Below are 25,954 nucleotides of genomic sequence, written 5' to 3' on the forward strand. Positions count from 1 at the left end.
GGCAGTGTTCTGGTGTTTTTGTTTCCTTTTTAAGTTTTTTTTATGATCTCTTTTGAATGGTGTATAAATGGGGTTTATCTCCATCTATCTGTTGATAGCTGGTTTATTTGAATGCCAAGTTTCCGGGAATTCCCCAGTGCTTTTGGACAGAGCTTGGTCTACGAAGCTCAGTTTCCAAGTTGAAACTATGGTTAAATTTATCTACGTGTTGTGAAATTAAGTAGTTTTCACTTGTCTTATCACTGTTTGATGTTCTGCTAGCTTTTTGCCTGTTGGTCCTACACAATGACTGTTACAGTCCTTACATTGTGTGTTGTACAATGATTAGGCAGTTGTTTACTACTAGATTGGTTTGTTGGTTGTTTATTTGATTAAGGATAAGACTGCCATACATCAAAGGCATCTCAGAAACAGCTAACAGAAGAAACAACACGCCCATCAACACTGGCAGGGCAAGCTACTATACAGTATATAAACAGAGAGCAAACCCCACTCCCTTCTAGCACTGAAGATGTTACCTAGTTTGGTAATGAAACATCTACAAGCAAACAACCAAACTTAGAAAGCATCTAAGACTCCATAGTTTAATCCTGAGCCACATACATTCTCATCTATTGATATTGTGACAGGAGGTAGAACAGAAAATCATTGGAAGCCACTATCAAATCTGAAGTAACTACCTTTTCTCCCTTCAGGAAATATTTTACATTTTTATGGGCTTTTAGATATGACTGCTCTTAAATACATTCCTGATTCCTGCAATGTTTTGATGTAGTCATTTGTTTCATATATTTGTTTTAAATGAATTGATTGGCTGTGCATTTGCTTTTTATTTTCAATTTTAAAATCAATGATAAATCAATTAGTTACGAAAGTTACGAAAGTTTCGGAGTTACGAAACATCCAAGACTTACTCATTTTCCGCCGAGCCCTGAAAACATTTCTATTCCAACAAGCTGGTCTGGCCTAACTCTCCCTTTTTAATTGGCTTTTAAACTGTCTTTTAAATTGGGTTTTAAACCTCTTTAGATAAATTTGGATGTTTTTTAATCTTTGAGCCTAAATTACTTAATCTGTTTCTTAATAGTTTTTAACTTCTATATGTATTTGTATTTATTATGGCTGTTCACCGCCCTGAGTCCTTCGGGAGTAGGGCGGTATACAAATATGAAAAATAAATAAATAAATAAATAAATTAGTATAACCTAGTAAAAAAGCAGTATGGAAATTATGTGTCACTATTTGGGCCATGATGTAAAACATTTGGAACTACATCATGAATTTTCATTTGGTGAAGGGATTTTTTTTTTCCTTTTTTTTAAGAGGGCAATTTTAGAGTTTATAATTCAAGTTTTGTGTGTGCACTGGTTTGAAATGGCAGAAAACTATAATGTCAACTTTGGACAGTTGTACCCTGAAATCAAATGAGTTTCTGAGGAGCACAAGAATGGAGCTGAACTTCTACAGACTGAGTTAACTCACCTTTATTTTAGAAGAAAGAGTTCTGATTTAAACTAAAATATAATTGGAGAGATTAGTAAAACATAGAATCATTAAGAAATCCCAAATTCTCCTGGGGAATCTCAGCAGAGTGACAGAGAGATCATTCCTGAAAGCTCCCCCCATTCGTTGAAAATATCATCCTTAGTTTTCATTTTCATTTTCTTTTGCTTGTGTGTCACAGTTGAATGTCATAAAACGCTGGCATATAAAATAAGAGGAAACTCAATGGATGCTAATCTTGCTGTTGTGGAATAATAAGGATTTCATTAAGACTTGATAAAGGGAAGCCAAGGCGAATCCTTGGAGGCCACCATGTAATTATCTAGCTGCAACTTTCTTCTGTTGCACATTGCTCAGAATGTGAATTAAGCAACCATGAGCATTGTTTTAAACCCATCTTGCTTTGTTTGTCTATGCATGCATTTAAAAAGGATTAAATGGTAAGAAAATAACCTACCTTATATAGCGCAGAGGTCGAAGCAGATCCAACTGCATATGCAACACCAATAATTGAATCGCCATGGAAACCATCTGCATAGGCCATCATAACAATTCCAGTGATGGCCATTATTGCGGCAACTATCTGTGCAATCCAAAAGGAAAGACATGTAGAAGGACTTTATTATCTGGAAAGAACCATGGATAAGATGAGCGTTGCGTGTGAGAGATATTAAAATGACTTGAGGACATGGAAGGGGAACATAACACTACAACAGTCATGGAGGTTATGTACCTCCCAGAGAGGGACTGTACAGCAACCTTGTTCTCTTTTCTTGAAAATCAAAAGGATTATTTCTTAGGTCACTTTAGACTGAAGCCCATTCAGGCAGAATTGCTTGAAGATCAGATTAGTTTGTTTCACAGGTTGACAGCCATAAACTTAACTTGGTCACTGTTGTGTAGTCAGAGAAATTATAGCTCTAGGGAGTAAGATTCAAAACACGAAACCAGCAGGTTCATTCATCAGTGAAATGCAACAGTGGAATAATCTTCAGCTTGTTTCTCATGGTGAGTACAAGCACACTGTAAAAAGTACCAAATTCCAATGATTCTAGTGCTATGCTAAATGACTTTTCCCCCAGTCTGGTGCCTCCTAATACTTTGGGGCAGCTTTTCTCAACCAATTTTAGGATGTATGGATTTCAACTCCCACAATTCCCCAGCCATTATTGCTGGCTGGGGGAATTGTGGGAGTTGAAGCCCACACCAGTGGTGGGTTGCTCCCGGTTCGGTCCGGTTCTCTAGAACCAGTAGTAAAAATGGCGGGAGGCTCCAGCCACCTGGCACGACATCATCATGGGTGATCTGTGCATGCACAGAAGCTTCTGCGCATGCACAGAAGCGCTTCCATTGCGAACCAGTAGTAAAGGTAAGTAGAACCCATCCCTGGTCCACACATCTTAAAGTTGCTAAGGTTGAGAAACACTCCTAGAATTCTGAACAGGCACAGCCATTATCTGTGTAGGCTGAGAATTCTGGGATTTGTCATCTGGTGAAATGTTCATGTTGGGAAAGCCTGCATGAAACCACAATTTAATGGTATACGAGTAACCAAACGTCAGCTAATTGTGCCACTGGTGATGTTACCATTTGGATAATGCAACATCTGCAAGCAAATAACCAAACTCAGAGAGCATCAAGAACTCCACAGCCAATTCTATTTCCCCAACTCAATGTGTTTATATCACTGAGCCGTGTAGGTGCAGTGGTTAGAATGCAGTATTGGAGGCTAACTCTGCCCACTGCCAGGAGTTCAATCCTGACTGGCTCGAGGTTGACTCAGCTTTCCATCCTTCTGAGGTAAAATGGTAAAATGAGGACTCAGATTGTTGGGGGCAATATGCTGACTCTGTAAACCACTTAGAGAGGGCTGTAAAGCATTATGAAGCAGGATATAAGTGCTATTGCTATTGCTATCATGCAGGGACCCTACAGCACACTGAAGGATGTTAAAATGAATTTGGGTAATTTGTACTGTATACAATAGTTCAGTATGTGATGAGGACTGAGTTACAATCTTAGCATGTTATGCGATTCTCAGACATAGCATATTTATGTGAATGAAGCAACTGTGCTCTATTAACCCAGTTTTAGAATTCAATATATTCTGTGAATTCACCCAAAGAGTACTGACCAGTTGGTCAAGTTCAATATAATAGTGCTCTGTGTCATTAATTCAAATGCTCACACTCAATTAAACCCAGTAGTGATGTCAATGATCTTTAAAACAAAGCTTGCATAAGTTACTGCAAAGAACTGAAATGGCAGCCTGTCCCTACTTCCCTTTACTGATCCATGCTCTTACTATCTGTCATCATTTTATTTCTAGCAGAAACCCACAAGGGGGAAAAAAATCATAAGGAAGTTTTTTTTTTAAATCTCTAGAAAACCTCACTTGCCACTTTTATCCTCTCTCTCTCTCTCTCTCTCTCTCTCTCCCTCCCTCCCTCCCTCCCTCTCTCTCTCTTTCTCACACATATATTTTCTCCCAGCTTCTCTTTCATAAAATTTTGCTGCATTCTGCTTGATACAATGTTTCTGTAATCTCAAACGTAATACTTTAATACCCCAATTTGGTGTCAAACACTGATCCTATCACCTAGGAAATGTTTGGGAATGAAGATATTAGAGCTGTTGGTGCCATTTACCTGCATTTTATCTATCAAACCTATCAGGCACACTTAAATCATTTTTCGGCTTTACAAAAACCTTTGTATTCTGTACAATAGATCACATTTTGGAGATATTGAAGGATGTATGAAAACAGCTTATGAATTGAGAAGCAAATATTATTTTCAGTCTTTAAAAGAAAGATTTAGCTTTAGATACCTGCACACAAACGATCCCTATTACACACCAGCACTAAAATAAGCTTTAAGAATGGCTATGTATTTTACCTCCTAACACTAGTTATTAAAATTTATACATCAAATTAGAGTTTGTCTCTACTAATTAATTAACTGCAGGTTTTGTTGATTAATCCACGGATGAAACCAATTCAAGCTTGTCCAATTTACTTTTCTCTTTAATGAACACTCCTATGAATTAGATGAAGGAGATATGGAAATGTAAGGTTTGCACCATGAACTGAAGGAACGTATTTCATACGCAGAAGGAACATATTTTCTTGAATTCTAATAAAAATGATGGAGCGGGGATGAAAGCAGGTCCTTTAAGTTTGACTCTCTTCTTCCACAAGCGGATTTCCCTCATGCAAAACATGGAATAGATTAGGTTAATAATCCAAACTACAGAGTGTCACACCTAAAGGGCAAGTGAAAAAGATGTAGCAAGTTCGTGAAAGCTGCTACGTGTCAGGTGAGTTAAGAAATGGAACTAAAACAGTCAGAAATAACTCATTTCAGTGGAGCCACTGAATTCAGTGGGGTGAAATCTAAAATTTGTTACTACCAGTTCTGTGGGCGTGGCTTGGGGGGGTAATGTGATTGGGTGGGCGTGGCCAACTTTTTTTTTTTTAACTTTTAAAAGCATTTTTTCTACAACCTCTTCGGCTGAAGAGGTTGCAGAAAAAAATGCTTTTAGAAGCCTCTGAAGATCAGGCAACTCAGCTGGGATCGCCAGAGGCTTTTATGGCATTTTTTTCCTATAACCTCTTCAGCCAAAGAGGTTGTTTAAAAAATGCTTTTAAAAGCCTCTGATGATCCCTGCTGAGCCGCGTGATCATCAGAGGCTTTTTTTTTAACTTTTAAAAGCATTTTTTCAGCTGAAGAGGTTGTAGAAAAAATGCTTTTAAAAGTAAAAAAAACAGCCTCTGATGATCGCGCTGCTCAGCTGGGCATGGGGTTGTGTGTGCAGGGATTTTTGCTACCGGTTCTCCGAACCACCTGCCGCCATCGCTACCGGATCGGGTGATCCGGTCCGAGCCGGGAGCATTTCACCCCTGAGTGGAGCCCAACAAATTTAAGCTGTTGTTTTCAATTTAAAAAATCCTTGCTGCTACTGTCACCATCCTGGTAAATCACGTTCCATGAACCTTGAAGCATTTTTGTGCCCTACAAATGCTTCAACTCTGAGGAATGCAAAACATGTTACTATCAATGTCAAGTTACAAGTTCTTGTGTAGGAACTTTGGTCTCGATGCTAGTTTATAATTCCCTACCTAGCTAGTTTCCGGATGGAAATCCATCCAACAGTTTGGCAGGTTTATTTTGGAAAGTCCTTTGAGTACATCTTGCAGGCACTTTCCTGAAAATGGCAAGCACTGCCCTAGGTTTGTAATTCATTGTGATGTGGGCTATCCAAAATGGTAGCTGAGGCAAGGGTTGTCTTCATATAGAAAATTGCCTCTTCAGTTGCTTTTACATGTGGGGAAGTTGGGGGCAACTTTCTGATTTTGAAAATGTGCCAGCTTTGCTGGCTGAGGAACTCTGGGAGTTGAAGTCCACAAGTCTTAGAGTTGCCAAGGTTGGAGACCCCTGATTTAATTGATATTTTGCACATACATCCCTAAGCACCTCCCCTTTTTTTATATGCGTGCCTGAGTAATTGCTGACTTCTGTCGACTGTCTGTTCTAGTCTCTGCAGTTTTCTTGGCAAGATTTTTCGGAAGTGGTTTGCCATTGCCCCCTTGCTAGGACTGAGAGAAAGTATCTGACCCCTTCCAGCTGGGTTCATGCATAAGGTGAGGTTTGTAGTCCAGTAGCTACAAACTGTAGCCTTAACCACTATACCAAACTCTCTTGTCTGTCCCTAATTGCCCAGAAATCTATTAATGGAAGTAACATAGGTATACATTTATTTATTTATTCATTTATTTATATCCCACCATTATTATTTTCACAAACAACTGAAGGCGGCAAACCTATCCAATACACCTTCCTCCTCCTATTTTCCCCATAACAACAACCACACTGTGAAGTGAGTTGGGCTGACAGAGAGTGATGGCTAAAGTAGGACTTGTCTCTGGCTTTTTAGCCTGGTGCTATATCCACTAAACCAAACTGCCTCCCTTATTAATGATTAATAAAATAATAATGATTGTAATTACAGTTTTGAACAATGTCCAGGAGAGATCACCAGTACTATACTGTATGGATCTATTTGAGACTACTATGTGCTCAAATCATTAACCAGGAGCTTTGAGATGGGAGAAGTCTGAGAAAGTGAATAGTTAATTTTTAAGTGACTCAGCCTGGCAGGAAGTTCATAGCTCAGAGCTTTTGCTTTGCATATGAAAAATCTTAGCTTAGCCCTGGGGTATCCAGATAAAATGGTAAAATCCAGTTAGCCCTGGGGATCCATTGATTAAATACTAAATTTATCAAGATCAGATTCTTAGTCTTTAACTGAGAATGCCCATCAATGCAAAAGGCTTTCCATCAATTTGATCAGATTCTGCCTCCAAATAATAAATGCATTTCTAGAAAATTATGTAACAGCCCAATAACAAACAAATTCTACTGATATCAACACGCACAACAAATATTTGGAGGATGCATCCTATTTTGTTTTAATCAATAGCTTCAATTAAAGATTTGCTTTGGCACTGATTTGGAGATTGTTAGAATTTATTCCCCATCTCACTGGATATTATTATTCAATATGATTCAATTGCTGAAATAAGTCTAGCAAAAATGGAACTAAAATGATGGTCCATGCAGACAAGATTAATACAATTGGCAACAGCAGCTTTGTATTCAGACACTGAAAAGTAAAGATGCCCTCAACATGAACTCAACTCCTGATCACTGCATCCATGCAGTGTTACCAAAGTGATTTCCAACTGATTTCCCAGTCTAGAAAATAGACCTGGAATTCCCAGGTAATAACCAGGGCCAACCTGCCTTAGCTTTTGAGATCAATCAAAAGTGATTAACTGCTGACTTTTAATCATATATTATGATGCTTAAAGAGAATATTGGATAGGACTCTCCAAAAGTGGGCATTTTATTTTCACGCTATGCTTGGGAAAGCAAGAACATGACCCTCTTATAGGTCTGCAGCTGTAATTTTATTTGGCATATTTAAAGGCCAGTCTTTTCTCAACGAAATATGAGCCCCTCCTTCCAATGTCTTCCTGATATCAGTAAGCATTTATAATAATGTAATTCCTTGACTTGGCTTGCTGGTGTTACTTCATTTATTTATGTTTATTTTAGAAGGTACCATATATGCCGATAACAAAATAACCGAGTTGGAAGGGACCTTGGAGGTCTTCTAGTCTAACCCTCTGCTCAAGCTGGAGATATTATACCATTTCAGACAAATGGTTGTCCAATCTCTTTTAAAAAACTCCAGTGTTGGAGCACCCACAAACTTCTGGAGGCAAGTTGTTCCACTGATTAATTGTTCTAACCGTCAGGACATTTCTCCTTAATTCTAGGTTGCATCTCTCCTTGATAAGTTTCATTGCTTCTTCTCCTGCCTTCAGGTGCTTTGGAGAATAGGTTGACCTCCTCTTCTTTGTGGCAACCCCTTAGATATTGGAATACTGCTATGATGTCACCCTTAGTCCTAGGGGTGACATTAAACTAGACATGCCCAATTCCTGCAACCGTTTTTCATATGTTTTAGCCTCCAGTTCCCTAATCATCTTTGTTAAACATTCCACTCACCAAGATTAATTTCCTCTAAGCCCTTTCAGCCAAGTCTTCTTTAAAATGCACCTTTATTTTAATTTCTGCTGGATAATTCAGCTGAAGAGATTTTGCAGAGGGAAAGTGCTTTTCCTTCAAGTGAATTTAGTGGATAAGAATCTTTCCCTCTCACCCATCCTGACATTCTTAATATAGTGACCTAGAGAGCCAGTTATCATAATTTATAAATTATGATTTATAAAGAGCATTATAATGCTCTTGTTTGCCAGTTAAAGATACAAAGCCACTTCGAAAGAGTCCGTTCGACCTAGTGGTTAAAGTACCAGGCTAGAAACCAGGAGACTACGAGTTCTAGTTCAGCCTTAGGAATGAAAGCCAGCTGGGTGACTTTGGGCCAGTCATTCTCAACATAACCAACCTCATAGGGTTGGTACGGTGGGGAAAACAAGAGGAGAAAGGAATATTAGGTATATTCATCACCTTTAATTATTTATTTTTAAAAAATCTTTTAAAAATGTAATCTAGTTGAAATTCCAACTATTTCTCCAGATTGTGGTAAAGCCAGCTGCCTAAATTCCGTCGCACGGTAGTAGGAACCAGGATGGAGTTTGCAAACAAAGAAAAGAATAAGCTGCCATTCTTGATCACTTTCATTCAATTCTATGAAATATAAGTAAACAGACTGACATCTGGGATGCAGATGAAAGAGGGCAAAGCTTGCCTTGTCTCTGAGATTAGAAGCAAAGAACTAATCTATTTCCCACCAGAACAGTATTGCAAATCCACTCTTTTCTTTGTTTCAGATAAGTGAATGGGATTGCTGCTCTTACGGGAAAAGTAAAATGCTATGTTTGGGAATGCAAGCTGAAAAGTAGTTTTTAAATTTGGAGCTTAATTAAAAACAAAAACAAAAAAATTAAGCACCGTTATTCTACATCCTCCTATTATATTGGCAAAGAATAAGAATATGAGATTATACGAGTCTTAATGTTTCACCATAAGTCTTCTATAATAATGTCTCCTGCATGCATTCCAAAACAAGACACTGTATGGAATTATGCATTAATTCTTAATGGATTAATTGCTTATGGCTGTATTTCACTATCACCATCTGAGGGCAGCATTCAAGAGAACAGAAAACTGAGAAACAGTCATATGAAAAGGTAACCTCATAATGACAGTCTACTGGACACGAACACAAGAGAATCTTGTAGCCACTTCCAAATTCTTCATTGCCCGGAACCATTTCTGCTAATCCAGTAATCCCCTCCCATTTATAGTACTCACTGGACACTTACCGTATTTTTCAGAGGATAAGACGCACTTCCCTCCCCAAAAGAGGATGAAAATTTAGGTGTGTCTTATACACTGGATGTAGCCCCACCCACCCACTGGCCCCCACCCTTTGGCCTCTGCCTCCCAGCAATTTACCTCCTTGCAGCAAACAGAAAACAGCCTGTTTCATTTTCAGCACAGCCTGATTAGCACAAGCAGTTGATTGTCAGTTGGACTGGCCTCCCGACCCTCAGCTGTTTCAGGCTGCAGGGATTGCCATTGCCTATTGCCGTGTTGTTTGCTGCAAGGAGACAAATTGCTGAGAGGCTGATTTTTTTTTTTCTTGTGCTAATCAGGCTGTGCTGAAAATGAAACTAAAGCAGGCTGTTTGCTATTTGCTGCAAGGAGGCAAATTGCTGGGAGGCAGGGGCAGGGTTTTTTTTCCTTGTTTTCCTCCCCAAAAAAGATAGGTGCATCTTATAGTCCAGAGCATCGTATACTCTGAAAAATACGGTAACCAAAAAATGGATAAACCCGACATGCGTTTTTTGGAGCATAACAGTTGTCTTAGAATTTCAAAGTATGGGCAATGGAAACCATCATTAACAAAAGCTGTCTAGGCCATTACCCTGACACCCATGAACCTGTCTTTCAGGACAATCCACGAGAGCAGGAAGACAAAGGCTTTGTTACAACAGAACAAGGCCGAGACGTCCGTGGCAGTCAGCTTCTTCAGAGCCAGCAGGTATAGGTAGTTAGTCAAAGTCCACAAAATAGAAAAGGGAGCGGTTCTTTTAAGAAAGAGTTTCAGCGTCAGACCATCTTCGCCAAAGATCCGACTACATTCCCTAGAAAAATAAAAATAAAAAAGATTCCTCATTTAGGGGGTACAAATCTCCTCCCAATTTTGCCATTTCACAGCAGCATAATTTTACGTTTTTTTATCTTGTTCTTCAGCCATGCTTCAGAATGGCTGACCAATTATTTTAAATCATGATGATATGCTCACATGTTTTAATACAATGGCAGGTAGATTCTTAGCTGATTCCCTACTTAATCCTAGTTAAAAATATTTCATGGAATTTATTATTAGTTGTAAAAAATCAAATTCAGCACTACTAAGTAGCATTAAGTAGCTACAATCCTTCAAAGTACCTGATGAAGAATAATCTCTCTGTCATCTGCTATTTTTATACAAGAACACCAGTCTCTGGACTAGAGAGGTTATGCATGCAAGTGTTATTTCATAACTGAACAATGATTCCGCTCTTCCTTCAGAGTTTTGGTTTCCAGATGCCCGAATAAGAAAAAGGCTAAAACTTGCAGTCTGTCAGACCTGCTAGAACTTAAACCTCTAAATAGAAATGATCCTTGGCTCCACTTGTTGAGAAAGATATAGTTTATTAGAGATCAAGTGTATTGCAGTATTGGAAAGCCAGAACTGTGAATTACATGCCAAAAGTTCTACTTTTCCCTCCCTTAACTATCTCTCGTTGACCACCCCAATGTAACCAATCAGGTTCAAGCAAGAAGTTTTCATAATGGTCAGCCCATGCGCATTTTGGTATGTGGCTCTCTCCTTCTTCCAGCTGGGTCACCTTGAGGCAGCATCTCAAGGAGATACAGCACTTACTTTCATTTCCCCCCTTCATTTCCCCCACCTCCACAGTTCATGACAGGCTCTCACCGCATAGCAGCAAAGCATAAGCAAGCATAAAGTGGCAACTAACATAGTCTCTAATGTACATACGAACATTTTTTTTTCAAAAAAAGTAATAATAATTGTGTTCATCAAATAATATAAAACATCTAAACATCTAAATGTTGGACTTTCTTTTGGATTCCTATTCCATTTTTTGTAACATTTTATTTCATGAAGAGTTCTGGAAAATTCTCTCAGTCAGCCATATATTGGGGTTCTTAAATACATTCTAAAAAAAAATAAAATAAAAAGGAAAATTTATTAGATATGTACAAGAAAGAAAAAATGAGAACACTTTTTGAAGAACTGTTCTTTGAACAAGTTGACATGGCTATAAAACTTTTCCCCAATCGCTTTTTTTCCCCCTTGAATGAAGAAAAGATGTCAAAGTCTTTTAAGTGACAAGACTGAAGTCTAACCAAATAGGAAAGACTACTAGAAACCTACCTGAATTTTTTGATTGGAGACTGCTTTTCCTGGGCAGTTGCAAGATGTCCAGAATAATAAACGGGAAAAAACATAATATTCCAATTCGTAGAAAACCAAGTCATGAAAAATGGATAATCAAAGTTCTTGTATGTGATTTTGACAATCTGTGTTGTTCCAATGCAAGAAGATGAGACTGACAAAATAATTAGAAATCCCCAGAGGATCTTGAGAAATGTAGATGTACAAGACTCACAACGGGTCTGTGGGTGGCTGTCCTGGCTGCTGTTTTCAGCTTGCGTTTGTGTCCCTTCTTCTCCTACAAACAGAGGCAATGAAGATAATTAAAGAAATGAATAACAGTGCATTGTCCTGGTTAATGAAAAAGGAGGAATCACAAGAAACCATGACATTTCAAAGTACTGTTAACATCCAGACAAAATGCATTGTTCGTGTTGCCAAAAACAATGGCTTCTGTTTGTATGAGTTTGGGGAGCTTTTGTTTTAGCACAACTGAAAGATGCCAAGATGGGAAATGCTGGCCAAGAAGATTTCAAGAAGAGAAGGAATTAGGTGATCTTGTAAATGTTGGTAGACTAGAAGAGCATCAGTTATGGGATTTTCATATCACTAGTATCTGAGCAATCTTCATACAAGTTTTCTATATTATGCACTTTCACAAAAGAGGGACAGAACTGATATAAATCTTTCTTGGGGTGGAGAGGGAGAACTACATACCTTGAATGCATCTTTTTGACATCACAGTTTGCAGCAACTATTTCTCTGCTCCCATCTATGAAGTCAATTCTTATATTTAGTGGGCCCTTAAATAAAACACCCTATGCTGATGTCCATCTTTCCTGATTAAGATATATATTAGCGGCACAGTGGTTAGAATGCACTATTGCAGGCTAATTCTGCCAACTGCCAGCAGTTCAACTCTAACCAGCTCAAGCTTGACTCAGCCTTCCATTCTTCCAAGGTGGATAAACTTGCCATACTCAGCACCTCACATTGGGTTGCCTTTTCAATAATATCATCCTCTTCCTTACAATTGCAAAAAGGATACTGCATGACAAGTAGAAGCAAAGAAGGGAATAGTAAACCAAGGAGAAAGGTCAGTAGCTGCTGAGGTTATTCCGATTTTAAGAAGGTATAGTAGGACAGTCTCAGCTTCAGATGGGTTGGAAGTGGTCATGCTAGCTGTGAATGCTAAAAGTTGCAATTCCAATATTTCTAGAGGATGCCAGGCTGGGGATGTCTATTTTATATACTTACCGGTAGCTAAAAAAAATGTGCAGAGGATATCAACTGAGCAAATTAACAGAATTAGTAAAATAGAACTTTCTATTGCAATAGATGGAGTATCAGATCTGACCCTATCATGAAGTACAACAAAGCAGATGCTTTTGATGGAGAGTGCAGGAGGAGAAGCAAAGTGGGTCAAGGTCCCATTGGTTGATCTTGCAACCACTGCCCAAAGCAGCCATTTCTCTTGGATGGTTGGCCTCCCAGTTGGCTATCCAGTATCTGCTGCTCTAAAGAGATTCTCAATGTAGAGAATTATGAATGGGTAGCATTTTCCTGGACAAGAAATATTATCCACCAACATCAGGTGATGCCACCTCAGAAGAATGTATATGGCTAAAGAGACCAAATGGCTGGGGAGGGATGCTAGAGGGGGAATATATGGGACAACTGATAGGAGTTAGATCTTTCCGCTATGAGATAGATCTTTCCATTATGAGTTAGAGTCAGATCTTTCCACTGAGTTAGAACTTTCCACTTTGATGTAAAGCCCTTTTCCCAGATAATCAGCTGTAGCCATGGAAACCAGCCCTTTAATGACCAGTATAATTTATAAAGTGGAGGAGCTGCTCAACATTTGTTGCATATTGAGATCTACCTGCAAAGGTATCATCTGAACAGGGCTTAGAGCTCCTGGAAATCACCTATACAATTATTACTACTACTGTGGCAACCTTTCTAGGTAAATTGTTTTGTCCAACCATGATGATATACAACTAATAAATTCTTACTGAAAGCCAGAAGTATTAGAGATTGCTACAAATAAATTAATTAGGAACAATTTAACTACAAAGGAATTTTGTATCTGTAAACCTTGTATAAACAGTAGAATAGCAATCCCATTAGATCCAGCAGGAGAAGCATTCTCTGTGTCCCATCTGCAAGAGAATGACATTGGCAGGACCCAGGAGGAGGGCCTTTTCTGCCCTGGCACCTGCCCTTTGGTACATCATCCTCTCTGAGATCAGAGTTCCCCCAACACTACTGGCCTTCTCCAACTCATTAAAAACTTGGCTTTGTCATAAGCTTAGGGCTCTGTTATTGTGGTGAGCCCGTTTCTTGGCTATATTAAATGTGACATGTTGAGAGTGTTCCTGGCTGCTATTTTTATGTTACTTGTGTTTTTAATTCTGTTTTTGTCCTCTCGGCTGCCCAGAGTCATGCTTATGCGATGGGCAGCCATATACATTTAATAAATAAATAATCAACTGGTACATAGAGAAAGGGAAAGATTTCTTCCATCAGAAAAAACTTTGGTGCCAGCAAACACTGAAATTTAGATTCATTTTCTTCTCATAGCTCACGGCAAATTGTTTGCTTTCTGATCATTCCACAAAGCAAAGGATTAATTTATCAGACATTAAATTTTCTAAATTAAAATATTGACTATTTTCATGGGGACCCTCCTCCTTGTCTAGTTCTGAGCTATCCCAAATATGGGAAACATAATTCCATTTCCCAGCTGTCTTGACTTCCTTTAGGCTGAAAACTTATTAAGGTCTTTATGATCTCTCTATTTTTAGAGTATTGCTTTTCTTTTTCCCTATCATCCTTGACTAATTGGATTTGTTTTGTTATCTTGATCATCAACTTCTTCACTCCAGTCTAATGAATTTATGGTTCTGTGCATGCACAAAAAGGTCCTAAACAGCTACTTGACTGGCTGACTTACTAAAAGAATGAGAAACGATTTAGTTTTCTCCAATTGTTAAGAATTGGATTAGGATTGGTTGCAATAATTAGTTTACAAAGGAACATTTCAAAACATGAATGTTTTTTCCGGTGAGACCGATCTATCAGGACAACCTGGTCTATCCAATTATGGGACGGAGCATACTGCTTCCATTTTTGCCTTTCAGCCCTAATCCAGGGGCCTTCACAGGCAGTCGCTTTTGCGACAAACTATGTTGTGTTGAATCAATGTTTACCAACAAAGAAATAAAGGGAGACTAGTATAGATCTATTTCAAGCTTTTTAGCTCTCATCAGCTAGCCATACCCTTAACCTCTAAACAGCTTGAAATAGATCTATACTAGTCTCCCTTTATTTCTTTGTCGGTAAACAAAAATTGAACACAAAAATAGTTTGTCACAAAAGCAACTGCCTGCGAAGGCTCCTGGATTGGGGCTGAAAGGCGAAAGTGGAAGCAGTATGATCCGTCCCATAATTGGGTAGACCAGATTGCTCTGATAGACCTGTCTCACCAGAAAAAACACTTAATCTCTCCCCTGGTATAGCCGCAAAGCGAGGAGAGCCCATGGCTTAGAGGTTAATATATCTACCTAATATGCAAGTAGCCCAGGTCCAAATCCCAGAAGGGTATGGCTAGCTGATGAGAGCTAAATACCCTGAAATAGATCTATACTAGTCTCCCTTTATTTCTTTGTCAGTAAACATAAATTCAATTTATTCCCCAAGCTTTATGTTTGGGGCTGGTTCCTGCATGCTGCTCCTACTTCTATTACAACTACACATACAAATCAACTGTGCAATAGAACCTGTACAGAGAGTGCACTGTTGCACCTTGGAAAGTCGATGGTGCAAACTTTGTATGCAGAAGATCCAGGGTTCAGCTCCAAGGAGGTCTGCTGAAAAACAATCTAGTAGAAGTGTTGTGGAAATCCACTGTCCATCTATCTGAGATCCTCAATGCCCATAAGAGAAAACAGTAATTGTCAGTATGCAACCCTCTGTTACTGGAAAAGAAAGCAACTTGGTTTTTTTTCTGGTTTTTTTTACAAAATATAAATCTGAATGCAAAATATCATTTGCCTCCCCCCCCCAAACGATAGAGGATGCAACCGGAGGTGGAGAGATGTTCTGCCCCAGCTATGGACCCCAAAGAATGCAGCACACACAAAGCCCGTACAAACCTTAATTTACTAATTAAAGACTAGTAATGAGCTTAGTTGTTCAAACACAAGTACAATAAATCAGTCTTTTCTGAACAAGGGCTGTTAATTTAACTTCATTAACAGCCGACAAGAATTCAAAGAATAATAACTCAGTTCTGAGGCACAGTATTTCAGATAACCATAATCTTACTGTGGTTGGCAGAATGCCCAGAAGCAATTTGCAGGAAAACTGATAAGAGAGAAACAAGAGCCAAATCAAACGTTTTCTGGAATCTAGATATGAAGGAATTTGAACGAAGCTGTTTCCTGCAAATTGCATCAGTCATCGTCCTTCCTTAAATAGGCTAGGGGAGTGGCCAATTAGCCCCAAGCCTTACTCTCGAGGAGACCTCCTCCTGAGGAGTCACTCCTGACTTTTTGCAGTTCTGCACCTCATGCATCGAGAAGAGGCTCCTCCTCTTCTTCCTCTTCATTTATGGGAGCTTCTGGAGGTTCTGAAGGCTCTGGCTGAATCCCCACCTCTGGCACCACATCTTCTTCAGCCTCCTCATTGTCCAACTCGAGTGCCAACTGCACAGGCTGCTGGCGCAGCACCACACCAGCCTCCTCGCTGTTGGAATCAGCTACTAACTGCACAGGCCGCTGACGGGCCACAAAAAGAGAGCTCCGCCCCTTTTGTATGTGATATCACACAAATGCACATATAGAAGGGGCAGAGTTTGCAACTGGGGAACACATTCAAGAGTTGCTTTGGGCAGCTTATAAATTAAATAAACAAACAAAACAATGTTTTTTGTCAATTTGTAGGAAGCAGCGTATTATTCTAGACATTTCTACATGCAACTATCCTACTAAGCATTCCAGCACTGGCAGATGTTCAATAAATAACATTGATTATTAATTGATTATGTTTCATCAAATCGTTTTCAAATCCTAGTATCTAGATCAGGGGTGTCAAACTCAAGGCTCACAGACCATGGTGCCTCTGTCAGGGAAAACGGAGCCATGTGCAGCCCTCCTGAGCTCTGTTTTTGCTGGCAGAGTGCTTGGGCCATCACAGACGCCCCCAGCACGAGTAATGTTGAGCTGGCCATTCCAATTATGGCCATGCCCTAACCAGTGGTGGGTTGCTACCAGTTCGCCCCGGATTGGGCAAACTGGTAGCGGCGGCGGTGGGAGACTCCACCCACTCGCCTGGATGCTTCTGCGCATGCACAGAAGCATTGCACATGCGCACTCATGCGTGCGCGCACACGAGCAAACCGGTAGCAAACTAAATTGAATCCCACTACTGGCCCTAACCCCACCCGCCCCAAGGTCAAACACAACCCTGATGCAGCCCACAATGAAATTGCGTTTGACACTCCTGGTCTAGATAGACAGATAACACAATGGCTACTACATTATATCCAAATTACAATAATAATATCTTTCTACAATGTCTTCATAACAATGCCCATTTCACAATAATATATTCTTAACCAGACCTTGCAACAATTACACTGATAATTCTGACTGTCCACTGAATAGGTTTTCAATCTGCATGGTATATTAATAATTGAAATAAATTGATATTTTAATCTATATCATTTGGATAATAATGTAACTGTATTTATCTTAATACTTTCATTGCAGCATTTTGTAAATCACCCTCATTAGATTTTTTACTTCTATAAATTGAAAGACAGGGGAAAAAAATAATACATTTGCTTTTTTTTTTTTTTTTTTGGGTGGCTGCTCTTAGCCAGCCAAAATAAATTCAGAGATTAGCAAAAGAGGAATCGTGAGATAAGAGAGTCACAAGGCAAAGGGGGAAAAAATCACATTTCTACAGCTTTCTCTCTGATTATTTTGTTTTTTAAGCCAAAGTCAACAACGGGGAAAGCTGTATTTGAGGAAAAAAAAACTTTCTTTCTCTGTCATACAGATTCCTGGTGATTTAAGACTGATCTTTCATCAGGATCAAAGAAAAGCCTTTTCCTCCATCCTATTCTTCCTCTTCTCATCATGACCAAGATAGATAAAATTAGTGTTTTGATGGTAGGATCAAGTTAAGGTTAGTCTGGAGGTAAAGAATAGAGTAAAGTAGGGTAGGGTAGGGTAGGGTAGGGTAGGGTAGAATAGAATAGAATAGAATAGAATAGAATAGAATAGAATAGAATAGAATAGAATAGAATAGAATAGAATAGAATAGAATAGAATAGAATAGAATAAACTTACCTTGGAGGTTTTCTAGTCCAACCCACTGCTGAGGCAGGAAGTCCTATACCAGTGATGGCAAACCTTTTCGGCACCAAGTGCCAAAACTGGAACATGTGCATGTGCGTGTGCATGCCAGAACGCCAGAACCCCCAAAGACCAGCTGGACGGCCAGCTGGTCTTCACACACAGGGGAGCACTGGAAACTGGAAAAGCAGCTTCCCAGTGTGCATGCATTGGAGCACCGGAAACCAGAAGAGCAGTTCCCCTGCACGCATGCGCGCATCGGGAAACTAAGCTTCCAGTTTCCGGTATACGCATGTGTGCCAATCACCTGGTCTTCCGGTTTCTGGCATGCATGCGTGCACGGAGACCAGCTGGCCGGTGCGCATATGCGTGACAGAAACCGGAAGCTCAGCTACCCGGCGTGCACATGTCTGCCAGGGAGCTGCTCTTCTGGTCTCCAGCACTCCCGCATACACGAAAACCAGCTGGCTGGCACACTGGAACCCAGAAGAACAATGGGCAATGGCTGGCATGCCTGGAGAGATGGCTCTGCATGCCACTTCCAGCACGCATGCCATAAGTTCGCCATCATGGCTCTAGTCCCTGTTTTCTCTAGACTAGCCATACTCAATTCCTGCCACCATTCTCCATATGTTTTAGTCTCCAGGCCTTTAATCGTCTTAGTTGCTCTTCTCTCTATTTTTTCCAAAGTCTCAAACTCTTTTTTGTAATGTAGTGACCAAAACTGGATGCAGTATTCCAGGTGTGGTCTTACTAAGGATTTATAAATCGGTACTAATACTTCACGTGGTTTTGATTCTATGCCTCTGTTTATGCAACCGTTTGTATTAGCTTATTTGGCTGCTGACACCCACTGCTGGCTCATATTTAAGTGATTGTCTACTAGGACTCCAATGTCCCTCTCACAGTTACTGTTTTTGAGCCACGTTTCACCTAATCTGTACTTGAACCTTTGGTTGTTGCTTTGTTTTTGCTTAAATGTACAACCTTGCTTTTCTCCCCATTAAATTTCATTTTCATTTTTACTCAAGTCTATTGTAAGCCTACCTGATCTGTCCTTCCTCTCTCCTCTGCCGTGCCGGCAAAACCCAGAGGGACTTCGACTCTGCAGCTCTAGAATGGGAGCAGCAGATTCTTCAGCAGCGGATAAAGGGGAATGCTGCCTGCGGAGGCCAGTCTGCGTGCTGGGGCAGTTGGCTCCCGGCTTGCATCGGATGACAGAGGATCGGGAGGCACCTGAGAAGAAAGAGTTTGCATCAGTTTGGTGGGTAAACTTCCTAGAAGCAAAAGATGGGCAACTGACTCACATTTTGTTCTATCGAAACATCCTGAAGCATTAAAAGATAGGTGCAACTGAAAATAATACTGCTTGTTGCCTGGATGAAAGAAAATGCATTTTGTAGCAATGGAAAGCCAAAAATTATTTTTTTTCTCCTATCTATTAGTGCAGTTAAATGATAAAATTAATGGAAGAATTAGAAAAGGGTTCTCAGATGCAATAGTGTTATTTGTTTCTGTAGAAAAGAACAAATTAGAGGAGCATTCCCACAAATGCACGCAATTATTATATACATGACGGTCCATGCGTTACAGAGTGTAGCCCATGCACAGCTGGTAAAGAAGTATATCATCCTAACCAACTTGATTTCTTTCCACTGGGGCAGTTTAGACTCCAAGGGGATGGTCAGATGAGGTTTCTCTGATATATTTATAGCTGCAGTTCAGGGATGAAATGCTCCTGGTTCAGACCGGATCACCTGATCCGGTAGCGATGGAGGCGGGTGGTTCGGAGAACCAGTAGCAAAAATCCGTGTTCCCCCCCCCCCCATTGCCCAGCTGAGCCATGCAATCATCAGAGGCTTTTTTTTATTTTTAAAAGCATTTTTTCTACAACTTCTTTGGCCAAAAAAATGCTTTTAAAAGTAAAAAAAGCCTCTGATGATCGCATGGCTCAGCTGGGATCATCAGAGGCTTTTAAAAGCATTTTTTCTACAATCTCTTCGGCCAAAGAGATTATAGAAAAAATGTTTTTAAAAGGAAAAAAAGCCTCTGCCGATCAGGCAAGTCAGCTGGGATCGTCAGAGGCTTTAAAAGCATTTTTGTAGAAAAAAATGGTTTTAAAAGTTAAAAAAAAAAGTCAGCCACGCCCACTCAGTCATATTACCACCGCCCACCAAGCCACGCCCACAGAACCGGTAGTAACAAATTTTACATTTCACCACTGCTGCAGTTACTCCAAGTTCATAAGTAGCCTCCCAATAAAATGTCAGGTACTTACGACCACAATTGAGCCCAAAATTTCTCTTGCTAAGTGAGACAGTGAAAGTGAAAATAAGTGAAATTTCCCTTATTTTATAAACTTTCTCGCCACCGTTGTTAAATGAATCACTTGCAGTTGTTAACTTGGTAACACGTTTGTAAAATGAATCTGGTTTCCTCCTTTCCTCATTCCTGGCTTGCCAGGTCTCAAAAAGTGATCACATGACTGTGGGACACTGTAACCATCATAAACATGAGCCAGCTGCCAAGCATCCAAGTTTGCTCACATGACCATCGGGATGCTACAACAGTCGTAAATGTGATAAACGGTCGTAAGACATTTTTTTCAGTGCTGTTGTAACTTGCGAATGGTCCCTAAATGAACTGTTGTAAGTTGAGAACTACCAGTATCAGGAATCCCAAAAGTGTTTTTTCAAGTCGCAACTGGACTTTCTTGTTTTTCTTTGAAGATGTTTTGCTTCTCATCCAAGAAGCTTTTTCAGCTCTGACCGGATGGTGTGGAATGGAAGGAAGTCCAGTTGCCTCTTGAAAAAGCATGTCTGGGACAACCATGGGCTGGATGATTGAGAATCTCCATAGATATTAGCAGGAATCAGCCTTGGAACACAAGACATGCAGAATGTTTTTTTGCAATATGTGAGCAATTGTGGAGGCACACACATTTAGGCAGTGGTGTAATTCAAATTTTTTTACTACCGGTTCTGTGGGCGTGGCTTGGTGGGCATAGTGTGGCTTGGTGGGCGTGGCAGGGGAAGGATACTGCAAAATCCCCATTCCCACCGCACTCCAGGGAAGGATACTGCAAAATCCCCATTCCCTCCCCACTCCTGGGGGAAGGATATTCCAAAATCCCCATTCCCACACCACTCTGGGGCCAGCCAGAGGTGGTATTTGCCAGTTCTCCAAACTACTCAAAATTTCAGTTCTCCAGAACCTGTCAGAACCTGCTGAATAGCACCCCTGCATTTAGGGTTAGGAGCAGGGATTCCATGGTAGAAGTTAGGGTTTCAGCTGTAACATCTTTAATGTGCTAACAATTGGTAATTTTTTTAAATGTCACTGGCTTTGATCATCATCATGATCATCAATTAAATTAATGAAATACTGTGAGCCAGCATTCCGTGTTAAGACTAAATAGTCTTTAGTTAAAGACTAAATCTCAGTTTCCTGATGATGGCAATCTTGAAGATAGCATTTCCCGGTTCCACGTTGTAAAACGTCTCATAGAAGTCTTCTGTGATTACACTCTGAAAATGACCAGATTGTTTTCTTCTCTTGAAAAATGGAATATCTTAGAGAATTGTTACAGGATAACCTGAAAGGTCTCCGTATTTTAAAAAAGTAGCTTACATTTTCTCAATTTAACAAATATGTTTTGAGGCTGTAGCTGAAATGAATGATTAGTTCATTTGGATACGACCATCAGAATCACTTTGTACTGAAATTGAAAGCCTCATTCTATAGAAAGGTTTGTCATGTTCCAAGGCATGATATTATAGAACCAACAGAGAGCACAGTAGTAAATAGTATATATTAGTCATATATTTGACATTTGCAAATGTTACAATTATATTGCTGGGATTTAGCTAGTCCTGCCAGGTAAAGTACAGATGAAACTCGAAAAATTAGAATATCATGCAAAAGTTCATTTATTTCAGTAATGCAACTTAAAAGGTGAAACTAATATATGAGACAGACTCATTACATGCAAAGCGAGATAGTTCAAGCCTTGATTTGTCATAATTTTGATGATTATGGCTTACAGCTCATGAAAACCCCATATTCACAATCTCAGAAAATTAGAATATTACATGAAATCAATAAAACAAGGATTGTATATAGAACAATATCGGACCTCTGAAAAGTATAAGCATGTATATGTATTCGGTACTTGGTTTGGGCCCCTTTTGCATCAATTACTGCCTCAATGTGGCATGGTATGGATGCTATCACCCTGTGGCACTGCTGAGGTGTTATGGAAGACCAGGATGCTTCAATAGCGGCCTTCAGCTCTTCTGCATTGTTCAGTCTCATGTCTCTCATCTTTCTCTTGGCAATGCCCCATAGATTCTCTATGGGGTTCAGGTCAGGCGAGTTTGCTGGCCAATCAAGCACAGTAATCCCATAGTCATTGAACCAGGTTTTGGTACTTTTGGCAGGGTGGGCAGGTGCCAAGTCCTGCTGGAAAATGAAGTCCCCATAAAGCTCGTCTGCGGAAGGAAGCATGAAGTGCTCCAAAATCTCCTGATAGATGGTTGCATTGACCCTAGACTTAATGAAGCATAGTGGACCAACACCAGCAAATGACATGGCTCCCCAAATCAACACAGACTGTGAAAACTTCACACTGGACTTCAAGCATCTTGCAGTGTATGCCTCTCCATTCTTCCTCCAGACTATGGGTCCTTGGTTTCCAAATGAGATGCAAAAGTTACTCTCATCAGAAAAGAGGACTTTGGACCACTGAGCAACAGACTAGTTCTTTTTGTCTTTAGCCCAGGTAAGACGTTTCTGAGCGGCTTGACAAGAGGAATACGACATTTTTTTTTTTAATTTGATTTATATGCCGCCCTTCTCCGGAGACTCAGGGCGGCTTACAATGCGTTAAGCAATAGCCTTCATTCTTTTGTATATTTTATACAAAGTCAGCTTATTGCCCCCACAACTGGGTCCTCATTTCACCTACCTTAGAAAGGATGGAAGGCTGAGTCAACCTTGAGCCTTGGAGAGATTCGAACCTGCAGAAATTGCAGCTGTGTTAATAACAGGGTGCACTAAACCCCTGTACTATCAAGGCTCTTTGAAGCCCATGTCCAGGATCCGTCTGTATGGTGGCTCTTGAGGCACTGACTCCAGCCTCAGTCCACTCCTTGTGAAAGTCCCCAACACTTTTGAATGGCCTTTTCCTGACAATCCTCTCCAGGCTGCGGTCATCCCTGCTGCTTGTGCACCTGTCTGGACTATTGTAATGCTCTCTACATGGGGCTCCCCTTGAGGAGCACCCGGAGGCTCCAGCTAGTCCAGAATGCAGCCGCACGAGTAATAATGGGGGCGACTCGTCGCTCCCATGTAACACCTTTCTTGCGCGAGCTGCACTGGCTCCCGGTGGTCTTCCGGGTGCGTTTCAAGGTGTTTGTTACCACCTTTAAAGCGCTCCATGGCTTAGGACCTGGTTATCTACAGGACTGCATTCTGCCACCGATTGCCTCCCACCAACCAATACGCTCCCACAGAGAGGACCTCCTCAGGGTGCCGTCGGCCAAACAATGTAGGCTGGCAATCCCCAGCGGGAGAGCCTTCTCTGTGGGGGCCCCGGCCCTATGGAATGAACTGCCCCCGGACATACGAAGGATCCCCGACCTCCGCGCCTTTCGTCATGTTCTAAAGACCCTATTATTCCAGCAAGCTGGTCTGACAGGATAAAGGATTTTAAATTGGGTTTTGATAGTGGTTTTAAAATGATTTTAGTTGGGTGTTTTAAATTCAGCCAATGATTGAATTATTTTAATTAAGTTTTTAAATTTTGCTGTATATTGTTTTTTACCATGGCTGTTCACCGCCCTGAGTCCTTCAGGAGAAGGGCGGTATATAAATATAGTAAACTAAACTAACTAAACCTTTTTCTTCCACACTTTTCCCTTCCACATAACTTTCTATTAATGTGCTTTGATACAGTGCTTTGGGAACATCCAACTTCTTTTGCAATTACCTTTTGAGGCTTTCCCTCCTTATGGAGGGTGTCAATGATGGTTTTCTGCACAACTGTCAGGTCAGCAGTCTTTCCCATGGTTGTGATTCCTAGTAAACCAGACTGAGAGACAATTTAAAGGCTCAGGAACCCTTTGCAGGTGTTATGGCTTAATTAGCTGATTAGAGTGGGACACTTTGAGCCTAGAATATTGAACCTTTTCACAATATTCTAATTTTCTGAGATTGTGAATTTGGGGTTTTCATGAGCTGTAAGCCATAATCATCAAAATTATGACAAATCAAGGCTTGAACTATCTCGCTTTGCATGTAATGAGTCTATCTCATATATTAGTTTCACCTTTTAAGTTGCATTACTGAAATAAATGAACTTTTGCACGATATTCTAATTTTTTGAGTTTCATCTGTACTTCACTTAACTCAGTCAATTCTAACTTTTTTATGCAAATGATGAATTTGGACTAAAATCTAGTTGTATTCCCTAATGCTAGTTATATCCGTTTATAAACGTATTGGTAAAGCGGCCACAACATTTTCCAGACTTACAAAGAGAGTATGGCTTAATAAGAAGCTGACAGAACATACAAAGATCCAGGTCTATAGAGCCTGCGTCCAGAGCACACTCTTGTACTGCAGTGAGTCTTGGACCCTCTACGCACGGCAGGAGAGAAAGTTGAACACCTTTCATATGCACTGTCTCCGACAAATTCTTGGCATCACCTGGCAGGACAAACTTCCAAATAGCGCAGTCTTGGAACGTGCTGGAATTTCTATACACTATTGAAACAGCGACGTCTACACTGGCTGGGGCATGTCGTGAGAATGGCTGATGGTTGGATTCTGAAAGATCTCCTGTATGGAGAATTAGTGCAGGGAAAGCGCCTCAGAGGGAGACCACAGCTGCGATATAAGGATATCTGCAAGAGGGACCTAAAGGCCCTGGGAATGGACATTAACAACTGGGAAACCTTGACCTCCGATCGTTCAGCTTGGAGGCTAAAGACGCAACATGGCCTTCTCCAATTCGAAGAGACACTTGTTCGGCAGGCTGAGGCAAAGAGGCAGTCCCGAAACCAGCGAAATCTGGGGGCTGGGCAGGGGACAGAATGTATCTGCCCTCAGTGTGAAAGGGATTGCCACTCTCGAATTGGCCTTTTTAGTCACACTAGATGCTGTTTTAGGACCTCTTTCCAGAGCACGATACCATAGTCTCTTGAGACTGAAGGGTGTCAATGCCAGTTATATCCAGATTTTTGATAGCTAAAAACATAACCTTCCCCTCTCATCTCCTAGTATAAATCCCTCGTTCACATTATACTGCTCGTTGTTTGAAGTCCACAGTACAAGCAGTCCTCGACTTACAACCATTTATTTCGTGACCATTCGAAGCTATAATACACTAAAAAATTGACTTATGACCATTTTCACACTTACGACTCTTGCAGGATCCCAGTGGTTATGTGATCAAAATCTGGATACTTGGCAACTGGCTCATATTTATGAAGGTTGCGGTGCCCCGGGGTGTCATGGGATTACCTTTGGTGACTTTCTGACAAGCAAAGTCAATGGGGAAGCCAGATTCATTTAACAATTGTGTTACTAACTTAACCACGGCAGCAATTCACTTAGCAACTATGAAAGTGAATCAGAAAGGTCATAAAATGTGGCAAAACTCACTTAACAACTATCTAGTTGTTAATAGCAACAGAAATTTGGGCTCAATTGTAGTCATAAGTCAAGGACTATCTGTAGTATATCATATGTATCATTCTTGCATGGTATGGGAGCAGCTCTGCAGCGGACATAAAAGCTCTACAGAGAATTATTAAAACTGCCCAGAATATCATTGGGCTCCAGCTACCAGCCCTAGATGACATCTTCGCATCTCGCTGTTTGAGGAAGTTGCACAACATTCTCAGAGACTCTTCCCATCCTGCTTACAATCTTTTTGGACTGTTGCCTTCCGGCAGAAGATACAGAACAATTAAAACTCGGACCACATGTCTTCTGAATAGTTTTTATCCCAGAGCTTTAATTGCACTCAACAATGAACTAAAGGGCCACCATCAGTGAGCTGTTGGACAGCATTACTTGGTCTGTTGTGTGGATGCTTG

The 25,954-nt window shown here is 40.4% G+C and overlaps 1 protein-coding gene across 2 annotated transcripts in view; it reads right to left on the reverse strand.

Annotated features, from left to right (window-relative positions):
* SLC35F4 (solute carrier family 35 member F4) overlaps positions 1-25,954 on the reverse strand; it is a 157,982-nt gene that overhangs the window by 6,097 nt on the left and 125,931 nt on the right. Inside the window, exons 2-5 of one of the 2 annotated variants that reach the window (XM_070931652.1) lie at positions 18,900-19,088; positions 11,485-11,779; positions 9,964-10,183; positions 1,961-2,086 (exon numbers count right to left, since the gene is read on the reverse strand). In XM_070931652.1, coding sequence (XP_070787753.1) covers positions 1,961-2,086; positions 9,964-10,183; positions 11,485-11,779; positions 18,900-19,088 — 830 coding nt within the window. Of the gene's footprint in view, positions 1-1,960; positions 2,087-9,963; positions 10,184-11,484; positions 11,783-18,899; positions 19,089-25,954 lie in introns of both variants that reach the window. The other variant, XM_070931651.1, reaches the window with a different exon arrangement.

The sequence above is a fragment of the Pituophis catenifer genome, unplaced genomic scaffold, assembly GCF_029215685.1.
Source record: "Pituophis catenifer annectens isolate HBS135680 unplaced genomic scaffold, rPitCat1.0.hap2 SCAF_1, whole genome shotgun sequence".
NCBI lineage: Eukaryota > Metazoa > Chordata > Lepidosauria > Squamata > Colubridae > Pituophis > Pituophis catenifer.